The 17,598-nt window shown below is 38.7% G+C and overlaps 1 protein-coding gene across 1 annotated transcript; it reads right to left on the reverse strand.

The window, feature by feature from the left end:
* Positions 1-959: 959 nt before the first annotated feature.
* Positions 960-15,742, reverse strand: LOC138907635 (uncharacterized). The gene is made up of 2 exons (XM_070198237.1): positions 15,594-15,742; positions 960-1,341 (listed from the first exon to the last, which is right to left on the reverse strand). Exons 1-2 carry the CDS (start codon positions 15,740-15,742, stop codon positions 960-962), a joined length of 531 nt encoding a protein of 176 aa, XP_070054338.1.
* Between the last annotated feature and the right edge of the window lie 1,856 nt (positions 15,743-17,598).

Here is a 17,598-nt window from a genome sequence, read left to right on the forward strand (position 1 = left end):
CCAAATTAAAAGGCTATGGCCATTCCGGGATATCGAAACCCGAGGGCACGAAACTTATTTGGCGTTGCCCGAATTAAAAGTCTACGACCATTCCGGGATATCGAAACCCGAGGGCACGAAACTTATTTGGCATTGCCCGAACTCCAAAAAGCTACGGCTAACCCTGTTCGGGGATCGTTATCTAAGGAAAGTCCGGATAACTCGAGGTGACAAACACATTAGGGAACACTCAAACTAAAAGGCTACGATTATATTAAAACGGCTCGGAGACGTCCGAAACCTGTAACAAAAAGTACCGTTGGAAAATTATAAATTTAAGGAAGTATAAGTACTTTGGGTAAAATTTCCGGTCATACCAGATTCCCACGAAGCCTTAGAAAAAATGAAATCAAAGGAAAAACCTGTTCGAAACTCCAAACATGGCTATTTAATGCTAAGGCTTTTCAATCTCTACAAAACATAAAAAGAAAGGCAAAGGAAAAACTCGAGAATTATCAAAGAGAAATAGAAAATTTGTATTTATGAAGTATAATCTTTACAAAGGCCAAACGGCCTTGACAAAAAGTACTAAATACAAAAAGAAAAGAAAGCAAATCAGACAGAGGCACTTAAGCAGCCTGATCTTGGCCGGAGCCCACCTCGTCACCGGGATTCCTGGGTTCTTCTCCACCCTCAGACCTGCTTGAGTCCTCGGAATCGTCCTCATCGGGATAGGCCATCTTCCTGGCCTCAGCTTCGAGCTCCTTGGCATTCTCGATCTCAGCCGGTAAATCAAAACCCCGAGCATGAACTTCCTCGCGGGCCTCCATTCGGGATTGCCACTTCATATGCCCAACTATATTTTTTACAAGGTCCCGAGCCGCCTCGGCATCGGCCTTGTACTGGGCCACCATTTTATCAGCTTTGGCTTTGACCACAACGACTTCTGACTTGGCCGCTTTAAGCTCCTTGGCCAGACTTTATCGATCTGAGACAACCGAACCTAACCGGGATTGGAGCTCCTCAACCTTTTTGGTCTTAACCTCGGCCCTCTCCTTTGCCTCTCTAAGCTGGATTTTAGCCGAAGTTAGTTGCGCCCGAGCAGCCTCTTTTTCTGAGGCCATACGATCCATTCTACCTCTCCATTCATCGGTCTCAGCTTTGACTATATCCATTTCAGCTCGGAGCTGGTCAATCCGATCGAGTTTTTGCTGGACCAGTGGATTTTGACCATCAGTCACCGAATCAAATTCATCGTCACTAACCTCAAAAACCTTTACCTGCTCGACCAAATCAGCATGTTCCTTCCGAGCAACTTCCAGCTCGGCATGGAGGTTCTTAACCTCTGCCTCGAACTGCTCGCTAAGAAGTTTAAAGGCATCTCTCTTCTTAGTGAGCTCTCAAACTTCAGCTTCGAGTTGTTTTAGCTCGTCCCGGTACCTTAAAAAGGTCTCGTGATAAAGCATCGAGGCCTACGAGCACGAAGAGAAACACTAAGTTATCTTTGAAGTAATCTAAGTGTAAATAAAAACATCACTTAGGAATCATGAAGTTACCTGGTTCGGTGCCTGTTGTGCTTCGTTGAAAAGTCAGGGTGCATCTACCTCGTTCATTTTGGCTTGATCATCCTCGGTCACCGATACAAAAGATAACTGGTCACCCCTACGGGGGCGGAGAGTACTCGGGCATCTTGTGGAAGGGAGATAAAAATGGATCGCTTCCGATCGGGATTAGCACATGGGCAGGGAATCGATCGACCAATTTCGGGCTCGAGGAAGGCCCGCTTGCTTTAGAAGGAAAGCTCTTCCTTGGTATCTCTAAATCTCCAAATCCGGTGGCATCCTCCGTGGCCGCCGAATCCACACCGTCTAAAAAACCGCAAAAGGGGTCATTCGCTCTACGGGCCCCCTCGATGGGGCGTTCTTTTGCACCTTGGACATCGTTGAACATTGACTCTGTGAACGAGGGCGACTCGGCAATCTCTATCAGGCCAATTGCCTCCTGCTGGGCTTTGCTCGCATCCCGGGAAGCTTCAGTTCCTTCCTCTTCCTCGGCCTCTCCGACTTGATGAAGATCGGCTTCGCCTCCCTCTGGTTCGGAGGCCTCTTTCCCTTCGAGTTATGGCGGCATGCTGGCCAGCTCCCCTCTCGGACTCATCCCTCAATCGATAGAGTGAATCCGGAGACAGTACTCGAGCATTGGTGCTTTCCTTGGGTTTATGTGCCAATCTTTCCTTGGCTTCTTCTTCTCAGAGCTCGGAGAACTCGGAGCCTATTTTTATTTCTTCTATTTATCGTGCCTTAGAGAAGATGGTTCGGTGAGGATATCATCATCACTGGATGGAGGCCTCATTGCGACATCTTTTGATAAACCTGCCAAATGAAATAATACTAGTAAGAACTCAAACAGTGCAGAAGGGAAATCAAATGTCACTTAAGAAAAATCTCACCATGGGAAAGGGCCTCCCATCTACCCTTCGAAAGCTCATGCCACGAACGCTCGGAATAGGGACTTTGTGTTGCGATGCCCTCGACCCATATCTTAAGTCAAGGAACTGCATCCGCCATCCGAGCAACAACTGCACCACCACAAAACATCGATGAGAAGAGAGGAAAAGAAAGAGCGATGAACAAAATCTTGAAAGTAAGATTATACTTATGTGTCATGTTCTACTTCTCAGAAAATGGCATATACTCTGCTGGGATCAAATTCGGGGTCTTCACTCGGGCAAAGCGGCCTAACCAGCCTCGATCCCGATCTTCGTCGATGCTCGAAAACGGGGCCTTACTGGCCCGACGGGCAAGCTTTATTAGTCCCCCCCCCCCCCCCGATAAAGTCGGGGACTATATAAGCGCATGAGATGGTCCAGAGTGAAGAGATACCTCTCGATCTTACTTACAAAAAACGGAGGAGAATTACTATCCTCCTAAAAGAAGGGTGAATTTGACCAAGGGTCACCTCGTACCTCTTACAGAAGGCAATAATGACCGGGTCCAAGGGACCTAACGTGAAGGGATAAGTGTAAACACTTAGAAATCTCTCCGTGTGGGTAGTGATGGCTTCCTCAGTCTTGGGGACCACTACGTGCTTATTAGCCCAGTCGCATTCTTTCTTGCCCTCAGAGAGGGCATCCTCAGTGATCGAGTAAATATATCGCGAGACCGGCTCATACCGACCCGGTACCGAGGAGGGCTTCTCGATCTTGAAATTAGCACAGGTCGGGCCCCCCTCCGGAGATGAATATTTTCAGAGAATGTTCCGGTGCCGGTTCCTCGGTAGCAGCGGACGAAATGTTTTCCTCAACAGCCGGTCGCGAGGCAGAGGGAGCTTCTTTTTGGGGAACAAATTTTGAAGTCTTCGACATTTCTTTGATAAATGAAGAAAAGAGAGGGAGTTAAAAGATTAAGCTTGATAGTTTGGGATAAAAACAGAGCTGAAGTTCTTATAAAAAGATTTCAGAATAGCCAGAAATTTAATGCTTGGAAGTGTTGAAATTTCTAAAGGTACGAGGTCACAAAGTTTGAAAGTAAAGTTTGAATGAGCTAATGAGGGGGTATTTATAGCTTCCCAATGACTGTTCACATCTAGGAATGGCCAACCGGTAACTGACGAGCATTTAATGCCATTAAGACTTAACTGACGAGAAGTTTCAACTGTTTTGACATTTCTGTCACAAAATATCGAAGTCAGGATCGAAAGTTCATGTCGTTTCTCGTCATCTACTCTCTGAAAAACGAGGGGACTATCTGTATACGGTCGAAATTGAGCTCGGCTACGACTTGGTAGATTAGGTTTGGAACATGGAAGCCAAGGAATGAAGATCGACCTCGAGTCCCACCGAGCTAGGATCCGAGGTCGGAACACCTGCCTTCGACTAGCGGTGAGTCTGGTGTCGACCTTAGCCTCGAACGAGCTCGGAGAGATATTGTTGAGTTAAATAACGGAAGACCGAAATATCCGTGACCGGTCGAATATTGCGGCGGGAATCTTGGCACGTATTAATAAGGAACCGACAATCAGAAAATTAAGAGATTTTTTACCTTTTATAGAATCGTCGTACCTAAAGTAGAACTTCTCTACTATATAAAGGGGATCTGATAATTCATTGAGTAGATTGTAACACGCATCCAAAAGCAATATATTATTATTCTCTTCAAGTTCTTATTATTCTCTTGTTGTTAAGTTCTGACATCAATTAAAGCATTTTTGGCTCGAGGGTGGCTAACCTTCCAAGGCTAAGACTGTTCAATTTAAGTGGTTTGCATTCGCTTTTCCATTACTTATTTCAATTACAATCTAATTTGTCATTTTGTATCAAGTTAAATCACGTATCCTTAAAACCACTTACAAATTTAATTGCTATCCGATTTTGAGGGTAAACAACTCCTTTATAGAATTATCACAGAGCTTTTATTTTTCATTCGAATCAGTTTTAGTCTTTATAAGAATTAAATCACAATTACTGAGTAAATCAAGTTATTTCAGGAACAACAGGATTTTACTCATAAACAAACCAAGTATCACTATAATTCTTTTAGGTTTTTTAAAATTAGATCTAGCTAGACATGCTTCACGAATCTTAAGCATGTGAAGTTACTTCTTGAACACCAACTTTTTAAAAATACAAAATAATCTAAATACAAATGACATACAAATCATAATCCAAAAGCAATTAAGGCGATACTAGAGATTTAAGAGGGACATCGTAAAGCCTACAATCCTTCATTTTGATTCCTGAATTATTTCAGGAAGCTTATGAGATCCAAATTTCTAGAAATATGTATGAGATTTTATCCACAGTACGGCTTTCCACATCATAATATGAAATATTTTTTATCTCAAATTTAAATAAGTCTTATCTGCAAGAAATTTTTAGTTATCATAAATAACTAAGGTTAGTGATCTTTATACTATAATCGCATTAAGGAAACATATAAATAATGATACAAGGCTTTCAAAACAGGTAAAACATGCACATATTTTTACATAATTAGTTCCCACACACTTTTAATATTATTCTATTTTGTTGTAGTTATTCAGATAAATTGCTCATGACATAATATAATAGAATTAATAGATAACTTTCACTCTACACTTATTATTAAGTTAATAATTGTAACGATCTAACCGGTTGTTTTGAACATTTGCATTCAGTTCGGTGGTTTGAGGTCACTAGTAACTTCATATGGTGTATTATGACTTGCATGTATTGCTAGTTTTGGTTTACGAGCGGTTCAGGTTTGATTTGGAACAATGATTCTCAACTAGGAAACTTTAAGTTGGAAGAGTTGACCGGGTCTGACTTTTGTGTATTTGATCTCGGATCAGAGGTTTTAAGGTTCTAATTGCTTCGTATAGTGATTTTGGTCTTAGGCATATGTCCGAATTTTGATTTGGAGGTTTGTAGGTTGTTTTGGCTTGAATTGGGAAAAGTCGGGAAGTTGAAGGTTTGACCGAGGGTTGACTTTGTTGATATCGGATTCGGATTGTGCTTTTAGGAGTTGGTATAGGTCTGTTATGTCATTTGGAACTTGCATGCAAAATTTGAGGTCATTCAGAGTCGTTCAGGCTTGTTTCTCGTAAGTTTTGAATTTCGAAACTTGGATTAGTTCATTAGGTTGGAATTGAGGTATGGTTCGTAGTTTTGATGTTGTTTAGTATGATATGAGGCCCCAAGTAAGTTCGTGTAATGCCTTGGATTTTGTTTGTGTGATTGGATGGGGTACCGGGGGCCCCGGATGTGTTCCAAATTGAGTTCAAACTATATGGTGACTTGGTGGTATTACTGAAGAGGTCTGGTACTTTTTCACCTGCGACACTTGGTCCGTAGGTGCGAGTCTACAGAAGCAGACAACGAATGGTGGATGGTTTTTCTCTAGGAGTTCCGTAAATACGGGCATTCGTGCGCATAAGCGAGATCGCAGAAGCGGCACCGCAGGTTCGACTATTAGTCCGCAAAAGCGAGATTTTGGGACTTAAGCGAAGTCTGTATCTACGATGAGTTTTTCAGAAATGCGAAAAGGTAGGGTAGAATATAACTTGGACGAGGGTTTGATTTCATTTGTAATAACCTATATTTTAATAACAAGTTATTTTGTCTTTAATTAAAGATGAGGAGAAAAAAAAAGAATTATAGGAATAAAGAGAGTTATGGGGAAAAAAATGGACAAAAGCCCTTCAAATTGGGACCAACATTGCTGGTAGGCAACAGATGCAACAACGCAGAAGTACAAATAAAAAAGCAGTAACAGAAAAGAAAAGAAAGAGAGAAAAAGAAAGGAGAAGAGAAGAGAAAAATAGGGATTTCCAACCCTACTCATCAAGGCAATGGACAAAATCATTTATTTGAGTTTTTTATATGATTATGAGAAAACTTTTATGGCAGAAACATGGAGAAATTTTAAGAACTTGAGAAAGTCTAGCCTTAGGGTTGTTACATCTAATTCATCAATTTGGAAGGGAAAACGTTATTAAAATTTGTGACGACCCAATAGGTCATTTTGAGTACTAGTCATTATTTATGCATTTTCAGACCTCTGATAGCTTCATATGACATTTTTTTATTTGCGTGCATGGTCAGAGTCATTTTTCGGATAGCGTTTATGTGAAAATTTGAAGAAAATATGATTTTTGACTTAAAATGAGGCTAGAGTTGACTACGGTCAATATTTTGGGTAAACGATCTCGTATCGGTATTCTGATAATTCCAGTACGTTGGTATGATATTTTATGACTTGTACGAACGTTTGATTGGGGTTCGAGGTGAGCCGAACGCGTTTCAGCACATTATGTATGAAATTATTAAAATTGAGTTTAAGTTGAAAATTCTTGAGTTTTGGTGATCGATTGTTGTTATTTGATGTTATTTTGATGATTTCAGGTAGCGAGCAAGTTTTTATAATGGTATTACACTTATGTGCATATCCAGTTTGGAGCCCAGGGATTCGGGTGAGTTTCGGGTGAGTATCAGATGAGTTTGGTTGGTTTTAGGATTGCCGGTGCAAACTGTTGGTGCTTCAGGTCTGCAGATCTCGCATTTGCGACCAAATGATCGTGTTTGCGATATGGGGCTGGTGGGCTGGTACTTCGCTTTTGCAAATATCTAATCACATTTGCGGACACCCTATTCGCATTTGCGACCTTTGAGTCGCTTTTGCAACTTGGAGTTGGGGGCTCGCATTTGCGATGCGGGGACTCCTCGCATTTGTGAGACATTATCATATTTACGACGTTCGGTGGTCTGATGCGTTATTCGTATTGGCAATCAGTGTCTTGGATTTGCGGACATTGAATTTGCAAATAAGTATTCGCAAATGCGACGTTTGCAGCTCGGTAAAAGATGGAGAAATCAGGACTTAACTATTTAAACTATTTTACAACCCCAAATACTCTAGAGGCGATTTTTTGAAGAACATTTTCTTCCCAAATTCATTTGTAAGCATCCCTAATTCATTTTCTATCAGTTGTCCATTACTTTTTATGAGTTTTTAACATGAAATCTATGAATTTCATGGTAGAAATTACGAGTTTTGGGTAGAATTTAGGGATTTTATAAAATTAAGATTTACACCTCAAATTGAGGTCGAATTTCAAAATAAATAACATTACCGGGCTCGGGGGTGAATGGGTAATCGGATTTTGGTCTGAATCTCGAATTTTGACCAAGCGGACCCGGTGTTGATGTTTTAAAAAATGATCAAAATTGATCCTTTTTCAATCGTGGGTAGTTTCTAAAGCTTATTTTGAATTGTTAGATCGATGATTTGCTAGATTTGTTTGGTTTGGAGGGTTTTTCGAAAAGCAAGGCCATGGTTGATTGATTGATTTGGTTGCGGTGTGAGGTAAGTTTCGTGTTTAAATTTGACTTCATGGAATTATAACTTGTTGTTCTATTTTCTATGTGAATTATGTGTGGAGACGGCTTATATTCAAGTTGACGAGTATATATGTGTCGTTATGGGTTAAAGCATGCGGGTAAAAATTGATTTATTGTACCACGTTGCTTCTTTTACCATGACTTCTATGCTTTATTAAGATTGTTATTCTTTTGTTATCCTCTTTCGTGTTTGTTCGTTAATTTGAAGTTGTTGGGATGTCGGAAGTTGAATATGCATAACATAACACCACGGTTGGAGTTGAAATTTGCTTCTCACCTTGTATTGATACTTTGAATTATTGTTGTTGCTTGGTGAGGAATAGTGAAAAGCACGAAGGGAGCTGTCGTGCCTTATTTCATATATTGTTATCATTGATTAGGTGATTGTAAGGATTAATGAAAGAAGGGTGATGTTGTGCACTTGATTGCCTTAATATAATTTATCATATCGTGTGAGGAAGGGAGTAAAAGCACGAAAGGTGATACCGTGCCATTTCATTTATCATATCATATAGTGAGGATGAGAGTAAACGCACGAATGGTGATGCCGTGTCATTGCATTTATGAGATTTAGGAAGAAGGGCAAGTTGAGCCCTAGGTATATCGGGCCATTTGAGATCCTCGAGAGAGTGGGGGAGGTAGCTTATAGACTTGCACTGCCTCTAGGGTTATCCTCAGTTTATCCGGTATTCCATGTGTCTATGCTCCAGAAATATCATGGTGACCCGTCCAACGTGTTAGATTTCAGCTCTGTCCAGTTGGACAAGGATTTGACTTATGAGGAGGAGCCGTTGGACATTCTAGACCGGCAGGTTCGTAGGTTGAGGTCAAAGAGTTACCCTTTAGTTCGAGTGCAGTGGAGAGGTCAGCCTATTAAGGCAGCTACTTGAGAGTCTGAGTCCGATATGCGGAGTAGATATCCCTACCTTTTTACCAGCCCAGGTACTTTTCTATGTCCGTTCGAGGACGAACAATTATTTTAGAGGTGGAGATTGTGATGACCCAAAAGGTCATCTTATGCTTTAGAACTAGAATCTGCTCTCTTAAGCCTTAAAAATCTCATTTTTACCCTCCTCGATTTGCATGCGTAGCCCGAGCAGGTTTTCGGAAAGCTTTTATGTTGAAAACTAATGAAAATAAAAAATTTACCTTAAAAGTTGATTTTAGTTAATTTTGGTCAATATTTTTGGTAAACGGGCCCGGATCCGTATTTTGACGGTCCCGATAGGTCCGTATCGAATTATGGGACCTGGGCGTATGCCCGAAATCGAATTTGGAGGTCTCTAGCTTGAGTTATGAATTTTTGATGAAAATTAATTATTTTTAAGAAATGATCGATGTTTGGCTTTGTTAGTATCAGGTCCGTATTATGGTTTCGGAGCCCAATACAGTTTCATTATGATATTTAAGACTTGTCTGTTAAATTTGGTGAGAAACAGAGTTGATTTGACGTGATTCGGACGCCCAGTTGAAAAGATATGGATTTTAAAGTGTTCTTGAGAATTTCATTTGATTTGGTGCTAAATTTGTAATTCTAGGTGTTATTTTGGCAATTTGATCGCGCGAGCAAGTTCGTATGATATTTTTAGACTTGTATGCATGTTTGGTTTGGAGCCCCGAGGGCTCAGGTGAGTTTCGGATAGGCCACGGGATATTTTGGACTTGGGAAAAATCTGGTTTCTGCAGATTCTGGTGTCAGGCTTATCCTTCTTCGCGTTCGCGAAGGTCCTCTCGCGAACGTGAAGAGTAAACTGGTGAGGCTGAGATTTCTTCTTCGCGAACGCGAAGGCCTTATCGCAAACGCGAAGTGATGGGGGATTTACCCTTCGCGAACGCGACCTGACCATCGCGAACGCGAAGCACTTGGGGACCTGGGGGAGGGTTGGTCATGTTCTTCTACGCGAACGCGTCCACTGGGTCACGAACGCGAAGGCTAGGGGGGAGTTGCCTTACGTGAACGCATAGGGAGACTCGCGAACGCGAAGACCTTAGGCCGCTATGCATCGCGATCGCGACAGGCCTCTCGCGGACGCGATGAAGGCCTGTCTAGTGGCTTAAAACAGACTCCAAACACGGGTTTGAGCTATTTCTTCAACATTTTCAAGAACCAAACGGGTAGAGGCGATTTTCAAGAGTCATTTTCTTCCCTAAAGTGTTGGTAAGTGATTCTAAACCATTTCCTTTCAATTACCCATTACATTTCTTGAATTTTTAACCAAAAGTCTAGAGTTTTCATGGTAGAATTAGGGGTTAGGGTAGAAACTAGGGATTTTATGAATTTGGGAATTTAGACCTCGATTTGAGGTCGGATTCCACAATCAATTATATATTCGGGCTCGGGGGTGAATGGGTGAATAGATTTTAGTCCGAATCTCGGGTTTTGAATAAGCGGGCCCGGGGTCGATTTTTGATTTTTTGGGGAAAAATTTAGGAAATCTAGATTTATGCAATTTAATTGATTCCTTTAGCAATATTTGATACTATTGAGTCATTTTTGAATAGATACGAGTGGGTTGGAGGTGAATTCTAAAGAAAAAGTTGTGATTGAGAATTAAGTGGCCTTCGGAGCAAGGTAAGTGTTGTGTCTAACTTTGGATTGAGGGAAAAGTTATTGTGTGAGTATTTGCTACGTGTTTTGTTGTTGAATACGACATATAGTTGAGGTGACGAGCATCTATACGTTGTGGTCGAGTCATACCATGCGAGTAAAATTCCATTTCTTGCAAATTTGTAGTCTTAAATCTTGCTATCCATGCTTATTGTTGTTGTTGAAATATTGGAAGAATTGTATCCGGTTCCACCAAGGTCGATAAAATTATGAATATTGATTCGAGGTTGAGATGTTAAATTGTGAAAGTAATCATTTATGAAATATTGATTTCTTGTGAAACTACTCTCTATCCGTTGTTATTGATTCTGTGAATTGTGAGAAAGAGAGTAAAAGCACGAAGGGTGATGCCGTGCATAATTTAATTATATTGTGAGGAAGAGTGTAAAGCATGAAGGGTTATGCCGTGCATAATTTAATTATATTGTGAGGAAGAGTGTAAAGCACGAAGGGTGATGGCGTGCATAATTTAATTATAATTTAATTATATTGTGAGAAAAAGTGTAAAGCACGAAGGGTGATGCCGTGCATAATTTATTTATATTGTGAGGAAGAGAGTAAAAGCACGAAGGGTAATACCGTGCGGTCTTATTTGTTATTTGGTGAGGTTGAGAGTAAAAGTACGAAGAGTGATGTCGTACAGTTTTCCTTGCTGTATTGATTGCTCAATTAATTTAAGGATTTCCGATTTAATTATGTCCTTTCATTATTCTCACTCTTTATGTTATATTCCCCCACTGTATGTTCCCCTCCCATTATTTTTGCATTATTGTTTTACTTATTGTTGTTGCCTCTAGCATGATTATACTGTTCAGGTTATATGTGGGTGTCTTGTCTTAGCCTCGTCACTACTTCGCCGAGGTTAGGTCCGACACTTACTAGTACATGGGGTCGGTTGTACTGATACTGCACTCTGCACTTTTTGTGCAGATTTTGATACCGACTCAGGTTGATCGAGATTTGCTACTGGTCCGCTGTCCGGAGACTCAAGGTAGATATGTCGGCATTCACAGACCTTGAAGTCCCCGTCTATACTTTATGTCTTACTGTTTTCTTTCGTTCAGACAGTTGTATTTCTTTCAGACTATTACTTATTGTAAATTCTAGAATGCTCGTGAATTGCGACTCCAGATGCGGGTGGTGGTAGTTAATTACAGATTTATGATATTCCGTACTGGTTATATTTCGTTGTAGTTAATTAATCTTAATTACTGAATGGAAATAAGAAATTGGTAAATGATTCTCTAACATTTGCTTGCCTAGCAAGTGAAATGTTAGGAGCCATCACAGTCCTGTTGGTGGAAAATTTTGGGTCGTGACAACCAATGACTTGCAGGAATTAGTAAGCAGACGGAAGCTAAAAGAGGATGAAGCCAGTGTTGTTGTGGGCAATAGACTCAAAGCAAAAGTAAAATTTATTAGGACTTATATTTTACCTTTTAAAAATAATTCTAGTATTCGGTTAGAAAATACTGTTTTTGTACCGTCTATAAGACGGAAATTAGTTTCAGTTTCACTTTTGGACAAACCTGGTTATTCATTTCAATAAAATAATGGTATTATTAAAATTTCATATGATCCACATGTTGTACTTTTTAAGTGATGGTCTATATCGCTTGAATGTGTTGAATGAAATTTTTTCTACAATGCATGTTAAAAATATTGCCCATAAAAGGTCTGCTATGAGTAAAATGTCTTACCTGTTATGGCATAGGCGTCTTGGTCATATTTCTAAAGAAAGAATTGAACGATTGAAAAAAAAAATATTTTACATGTTCTTGATCCAAAATATTTTAAAACTTGGGTAAATTGTGTTAAAGGTAAAATGACCAAGGTTAAGAGAAAGAGTTCTACTAGGAGCTCTTAACTTTAAGAAATTATTTATACTGATATTAGTGGACCTTATGTAGTTACTTTGACCAATCATAAGTATTTTATTACTTTTTATGGATGACTTTTCAAGATTATTGTTATATATACATATATATCTTTTAAAAGAGAAATCTGAAGCACTTGATAAGTTTAAAATTTACAAGACTGAAGTTGAAAAAACAGCTTGGGAAGTCCATTAAGATAGTAAGGTCTGACCTTGATGGTGAGTACTACGAAAAATATGATGAGTCTGGTCAATATATGGGGCATTTTGCTTTATTTTTTCAATAATATGGGATAGTAGCACAATATACCATGCCAGCTATTCCTGAGTAGAATGGTGCGGCTCAAAGACGAAATTGTACTCTCATGGAAATGGTGAGAAGTATGATGTCAAGGACTAGCCTACCTAAGTCTCTTTAGGGTGAAGCCTTAAAAATAGCTAGCTATATCCTGAATAGAGTTCCTACAAAATCTAACTTGAAAACTCCCTTTGAACTATGGATAGTCCGATAACCTAGCTTGAACCATTTTCACATTTGGGGATGTACAGTTGAAGTTCGTATTTATTTACCCACAGAAACGAAAACTGATCCTAAAACTACCAGTTGTTTCTTTATATGCTATCATGATCACTCTAAAGGTTTTAGGTTCTTCTATCATGGGCATAGCAGTAGAATAGTTGAGTCCATTAACACAATTTCTTGAGCATGATGTTTGTGATTGTGATTGTTCATGTGGGAAGGAAATTGTATCGAAAGAGAAGGAAGTCATTGTCCCTGTACATGTTGTACTTGAAAAGGTGCTAAACTAAACTATTCATGGGGGGGGGAGGGTGGAATCAAGGGAACAAGGGTGAAGATCCCATGGTCCCTAAGCAAAATGAACACAATGAACTAGTTCGTAGGTCACAAAGAGAAAGAAGATTTGTCATCTCTGATGATTTTATCATGTATGTTATTAAACATATTAGTGATATTGGAGAGTTGATTGATCCTTTATCATATACTCAAGCTATTTCCTATCTATATGTTGATATATGGCGTGATGCAATAAAAGATAAAATGCGCTCTATGGAACACAATAGAGTGTGGAAGTTAGTTGAATTACCTGTAGGTTTTAGGCCTATTGGTTTGAAATGGGTAATTTAAAACTAAAAAAGACTCCACGGGAAACATAAACCATTATAAAGCAAGGTTGGTAGCCAACGGTTATACTTGGAAAGAAGCTATTGATTATAAAGAAATATTTTTTCCTGTTTCATCTTAGGATGCATTTAGAGTCGTGATGAATCTTTGGATCATTTTGATTTTGAGTTGCACCAGATAGATGTTAAAATTACTTTCCTGAATGGGAGTCTGCTTGAAGATGTTTACATGGTTCAATATAAAGGGTTTAAAGAGGCTAGTAAAGAACATCTAGTATGCAAGCTTAACAAATCCATATATAGGCTTAAACAAGCCTCCAGACAGTGATACTTGAAATTCGATGAAATTAATACAAAATTTGGATTTGTGAAAAATAATCTTGATGAATGTGTTTATTTCAAAATATCTAATAGTAATTTATTATCATGGTTCTCTATGTTGATGACATTCTGTGTGCGCAAATGATTTGGAATTGATGAATGAGACCAAACAGTTTTTGTTTAGGTCTTTTGATATAAAAGATCTTGGTAAAGCCTCTTTTGTTCTTGGGATAGAAATTAAAAGGGATAGGTCTCGGAATTTGCTGGATTTATCACAATGTGCCTATATTGAGAGTGTTCTTAAAACTTTCAATATGAAAGATTGCTAACCTGGTGCTACACCTATTGTAAAGGGGACAAACTTAGCAAGGATCAATGTCCGAAAAATAATGTTGAAAAGAGAACTATAAGAGATGTGCCATATGAAAGTGTTGTTGGTTGTTTGATGTACACACATATTTGTACTAGGCGATATATCATTTATTGTTAATATATTGGGAAAATTTTTTTCTATTCCTGGGTGGGCACATTGGGTGGCTGCAAAGAAAGTGATGAGATATCTACAAGACACCAAAAGACTTCATGCTAGTGTACAAAAAGGTTGATGATTTAGACCTGCTGGTATATTTAGATACTGATTTTACAGGTTGTCAGGACACTATGGAATCAACTTCTGGGTATATTTATATGTTGGCTGGAGGTGTTATTTCTTGAAAAAGTGAGAAACAGAATATCACTGCTACATCCACAATGGAATCTGATTTTATTGCTTGTCTTGAGACTGCTTCACAATGCTGTCTGGATGAAGAATTTTCTTACTAAATTGTAAATTGTGGATTATATCTAAGCCGGTGACTATTTTATGTGACAACAATGCATCTGTGTTCTTCTCTAAGAATAACAAGAGAAAAAGAGGCTCTAAGCATGTTAACCCTAAGTTTCTTAAGGTTAGAGACATGTTAAAAGAAGGTGTTATATGTATTGAGCACATTAACACCGAATCTATGTTGGCTGATCTTTTGACTAAAGGTCTTAGGCCTGTAGTGTTTAATGAACATGCTCAAAATATGGGTATTTTGGAGTCTTTTGATGTGCTTTATGTTATTAATCTGTATTACTATAGTATAATATTACGAAACAGTAAATATCTGTAAGATAAAACAGAAATAGAAAACCAAAAATAAGGCAAAAATTAGAGATTATAAGAAACCAGAATCAGTAAATATATTTCGGAAAAAAATCGAGCCCACTAAACGCACAGTGTGTCCTTAAGAAAATTATTTCCCTCAAGTATCCGAGGTTTTGGAATATTATCCTCCAAAGATAGAACGATTTAACTACCAGAGTATCGGTACAAAAAATACCAGTGAAACAGCGAACCACTTGAAGGCTTTAAACCACATTGGAATTTAATTGTGCAGAAGAACGAGAAGAAGTTCAGAAAATTTTGTAAGGAAAGATTCTGGGATCAAGGCATATTTATAGCCATTTTCTGGCACTGTTTCTGAAAAGTTTGAAACTTTTTCGAAACAGCCATGACTGTTGGAACATGCGGGAACGATTCCTATTTAAAATATTCCGAAAAAATAAATTTAAAATAATCGGGGAAAGAAATGGACCGGGTCGATATGCATCGCGAGTCCTGATTTATTCCGGGTTGACTTTTTGTTAATTAATTAAATAATTAAACGAAATTTTTTCCAAAAAGATTAATCAATTAATCAAACTTTGACCAAATCCGAGTCCGATGCCGAGCCGAGCGAGCGAGCGAGCGACGACGCGAGACTTACTTTCTTTCCAACCCATTCAACACCAAGGGATGTACTTTCTCAATATGAGCACCTTCCCTTTTCTTTCCACCACTAATGAGGGACAATTGCTCTTTCCAAAGTATAAGGGAGCTCACTTTCCCTTCACATTTCTTCCCTCTATTTCCCATTAACCAAACTTCAATCCCAAAACTTTAGTCAGTGGGAGTAACTTTGTAATTGCTGACTGAGATATTGCTTTTATTAAATTCTATCTTTATGCAAGTTTGTGTTAATTTATATTTGTTATGCTTATTGATTAATATGATAATTTATTTATTCTTTTATTTCTAATTGGATATTGCATAAACTTATGATATCTTTAAGTTTTGTTGCTTGTTGCCTTGATTACCCCCGAGTAAGGTGATAAGTTAGTATTTTACCAACTTATCTCGTCCTGATACTTAGGCTTTAGTATGATTTTTTTTGAGAAACTAAGTAATTTATTGAGGGTTATCAGCATATTTCAGGTATCAAGTGATTAGAGAAGATATGGAAGAAAACCAGTCAAATGGTTTTAAAAAAAGGAAACAATGACTACTGCCAGTGATTGCTCTATGCGATCGCGGAAGGATATATGCTATCGCAGAAGTCCAGAATAATGAAGCAATGTGAACGCGGTTGATGCAATGCGAACGCGAAGAAGAAAGCCTGGTCAGAGGCGGGTCAACTATGCTATGTGAACGCGTCTGTTTCTAGGCGAGAAGTCCAAGATAGTGAAGTTGTGTGATTATGGTTTAATCTGTGCGATCACGTAAAAGTAAAAATGGTCATCCTAGTCAAATGTTCTACGCGAACGCGGTTTCTTGTATGCGATAGCGAAGTTATATAGAAGTTGTGAACTGCGATCGCGGTTCTCTCTGTGCGATCGCATAACATGTTTTCTGGGCAGAAACTGGGCAGTTCTGGAATTTCACATTTTTGACCCCTAGGGCATTTAATATATGCATATCTTTTGGCAGCTTGGAGCATCTTTGGCATATTTTTCAGTCATCTTGACAAGAGAACACAAGTTTTGGAGCTAGGGTTCTTGCACACACACTTGAGTCTTGAAGTTTGAAACTTTTGGTTGAGAATTTCTTACTCATTTATGCTCATTTCTTCATTTTCTTTCTTTGTATTGAATATCTAAGTGTATAGTATTTTTTTCAACACTTAAATCTTGTTTATGAGAATATTCATATTTAAAGTGTGGATTAAATATCTTGTTGTGCTTATGTATTGAATGATTTTTATTTATTATGAAGTGAGTTATTATTTCTTTAATTATGCCTGTCCTTTAATATTTTCAAAGGGATTAGCTAACCCTAGGAATCGCCCATTCACTTTAAATTAATTTTGGAAAAGATAATTTGGGGTTGAGAAAGATTAATTAACAAGAACTTGAGGCATTAACCCTTACTTTATAGATTCTACCTAGGGATAAGATTGAAATACTTGTAGCCATTCGGGTGTTCTTAATCTCTTAATTGTTTTAGGGACAATTCAATTAGAAAGTTTTGTTAGTCTTCGGAAGAAGCTAATATAGAATTACTACCCGAGGCTAATTAATATAAACTTGTTCATATTTGTAAAATCGTGAAATACATTGGATCATTACTTGAGTGTAATTTCCTATGCATCCATGCTTGTAGCCATTGATCATTTTATTTGCTTTGTAGGTCCGAGGTACGTGTTGCAAAGTCCATTCTTTGAATCAATGTAATGTTACCTGCAATTTATCCAAGTACCTTTGCATTCCTTCTTCTCTGACCTCGAACGTCCCATTAACTTGATTTACCACAAGGAGGGAGTCGCACTTAGCTTCAATTATCTCTGCCCCCAAGCTTTTGGCTAGTTCGAGACCTGCAATCATGGCCTCATATTCGCGCTCATTGTTAGTCAATTTCAGTGTCCTAATAGATTGTCTTGCCTGTTGGTGGCTTCAATACTATGCCAAGTCTGGACCCTTTTGCGTTCAAGGCGCCATCCGTAAAGAGGGTCTAGA

The sequence above is a fragment of the Nicotiana tomentosiformis genome, chromosome 3, assembly GCF_000390325.3.
Source record: "Nicotiana tomentosiformis chromosome 3, ASM39032v3, whole genome shotgun sequence".
Classification (NCBI taxonomy): Eukaryota; Viridiplantae; Streptophyta; class Magnoliopsida; order Solanales; family Solanaceae; genus Nicotiana; species Nicotiana tomentosiformis.

What these genes read in the sequence shown, in the direction of transcription:
- LOC138907635 (XM_070198237.1), bottom strand. Translation starts at nt 15,742, where the DNA reads ATGGGAAATAGAGGGAAGAAATGTGAAGGGAAAGTGAGCTCCCTTATA. An exon ending in TTGAATGGGTTGGAAAGAAA is followed by an intron (nt 1,342 to 15,593) that starts GTAAGTCTCGCG and finishes TAAACTTCTTAG; the next exon opens with CGAGCAGTTCGAGGCAGAGG.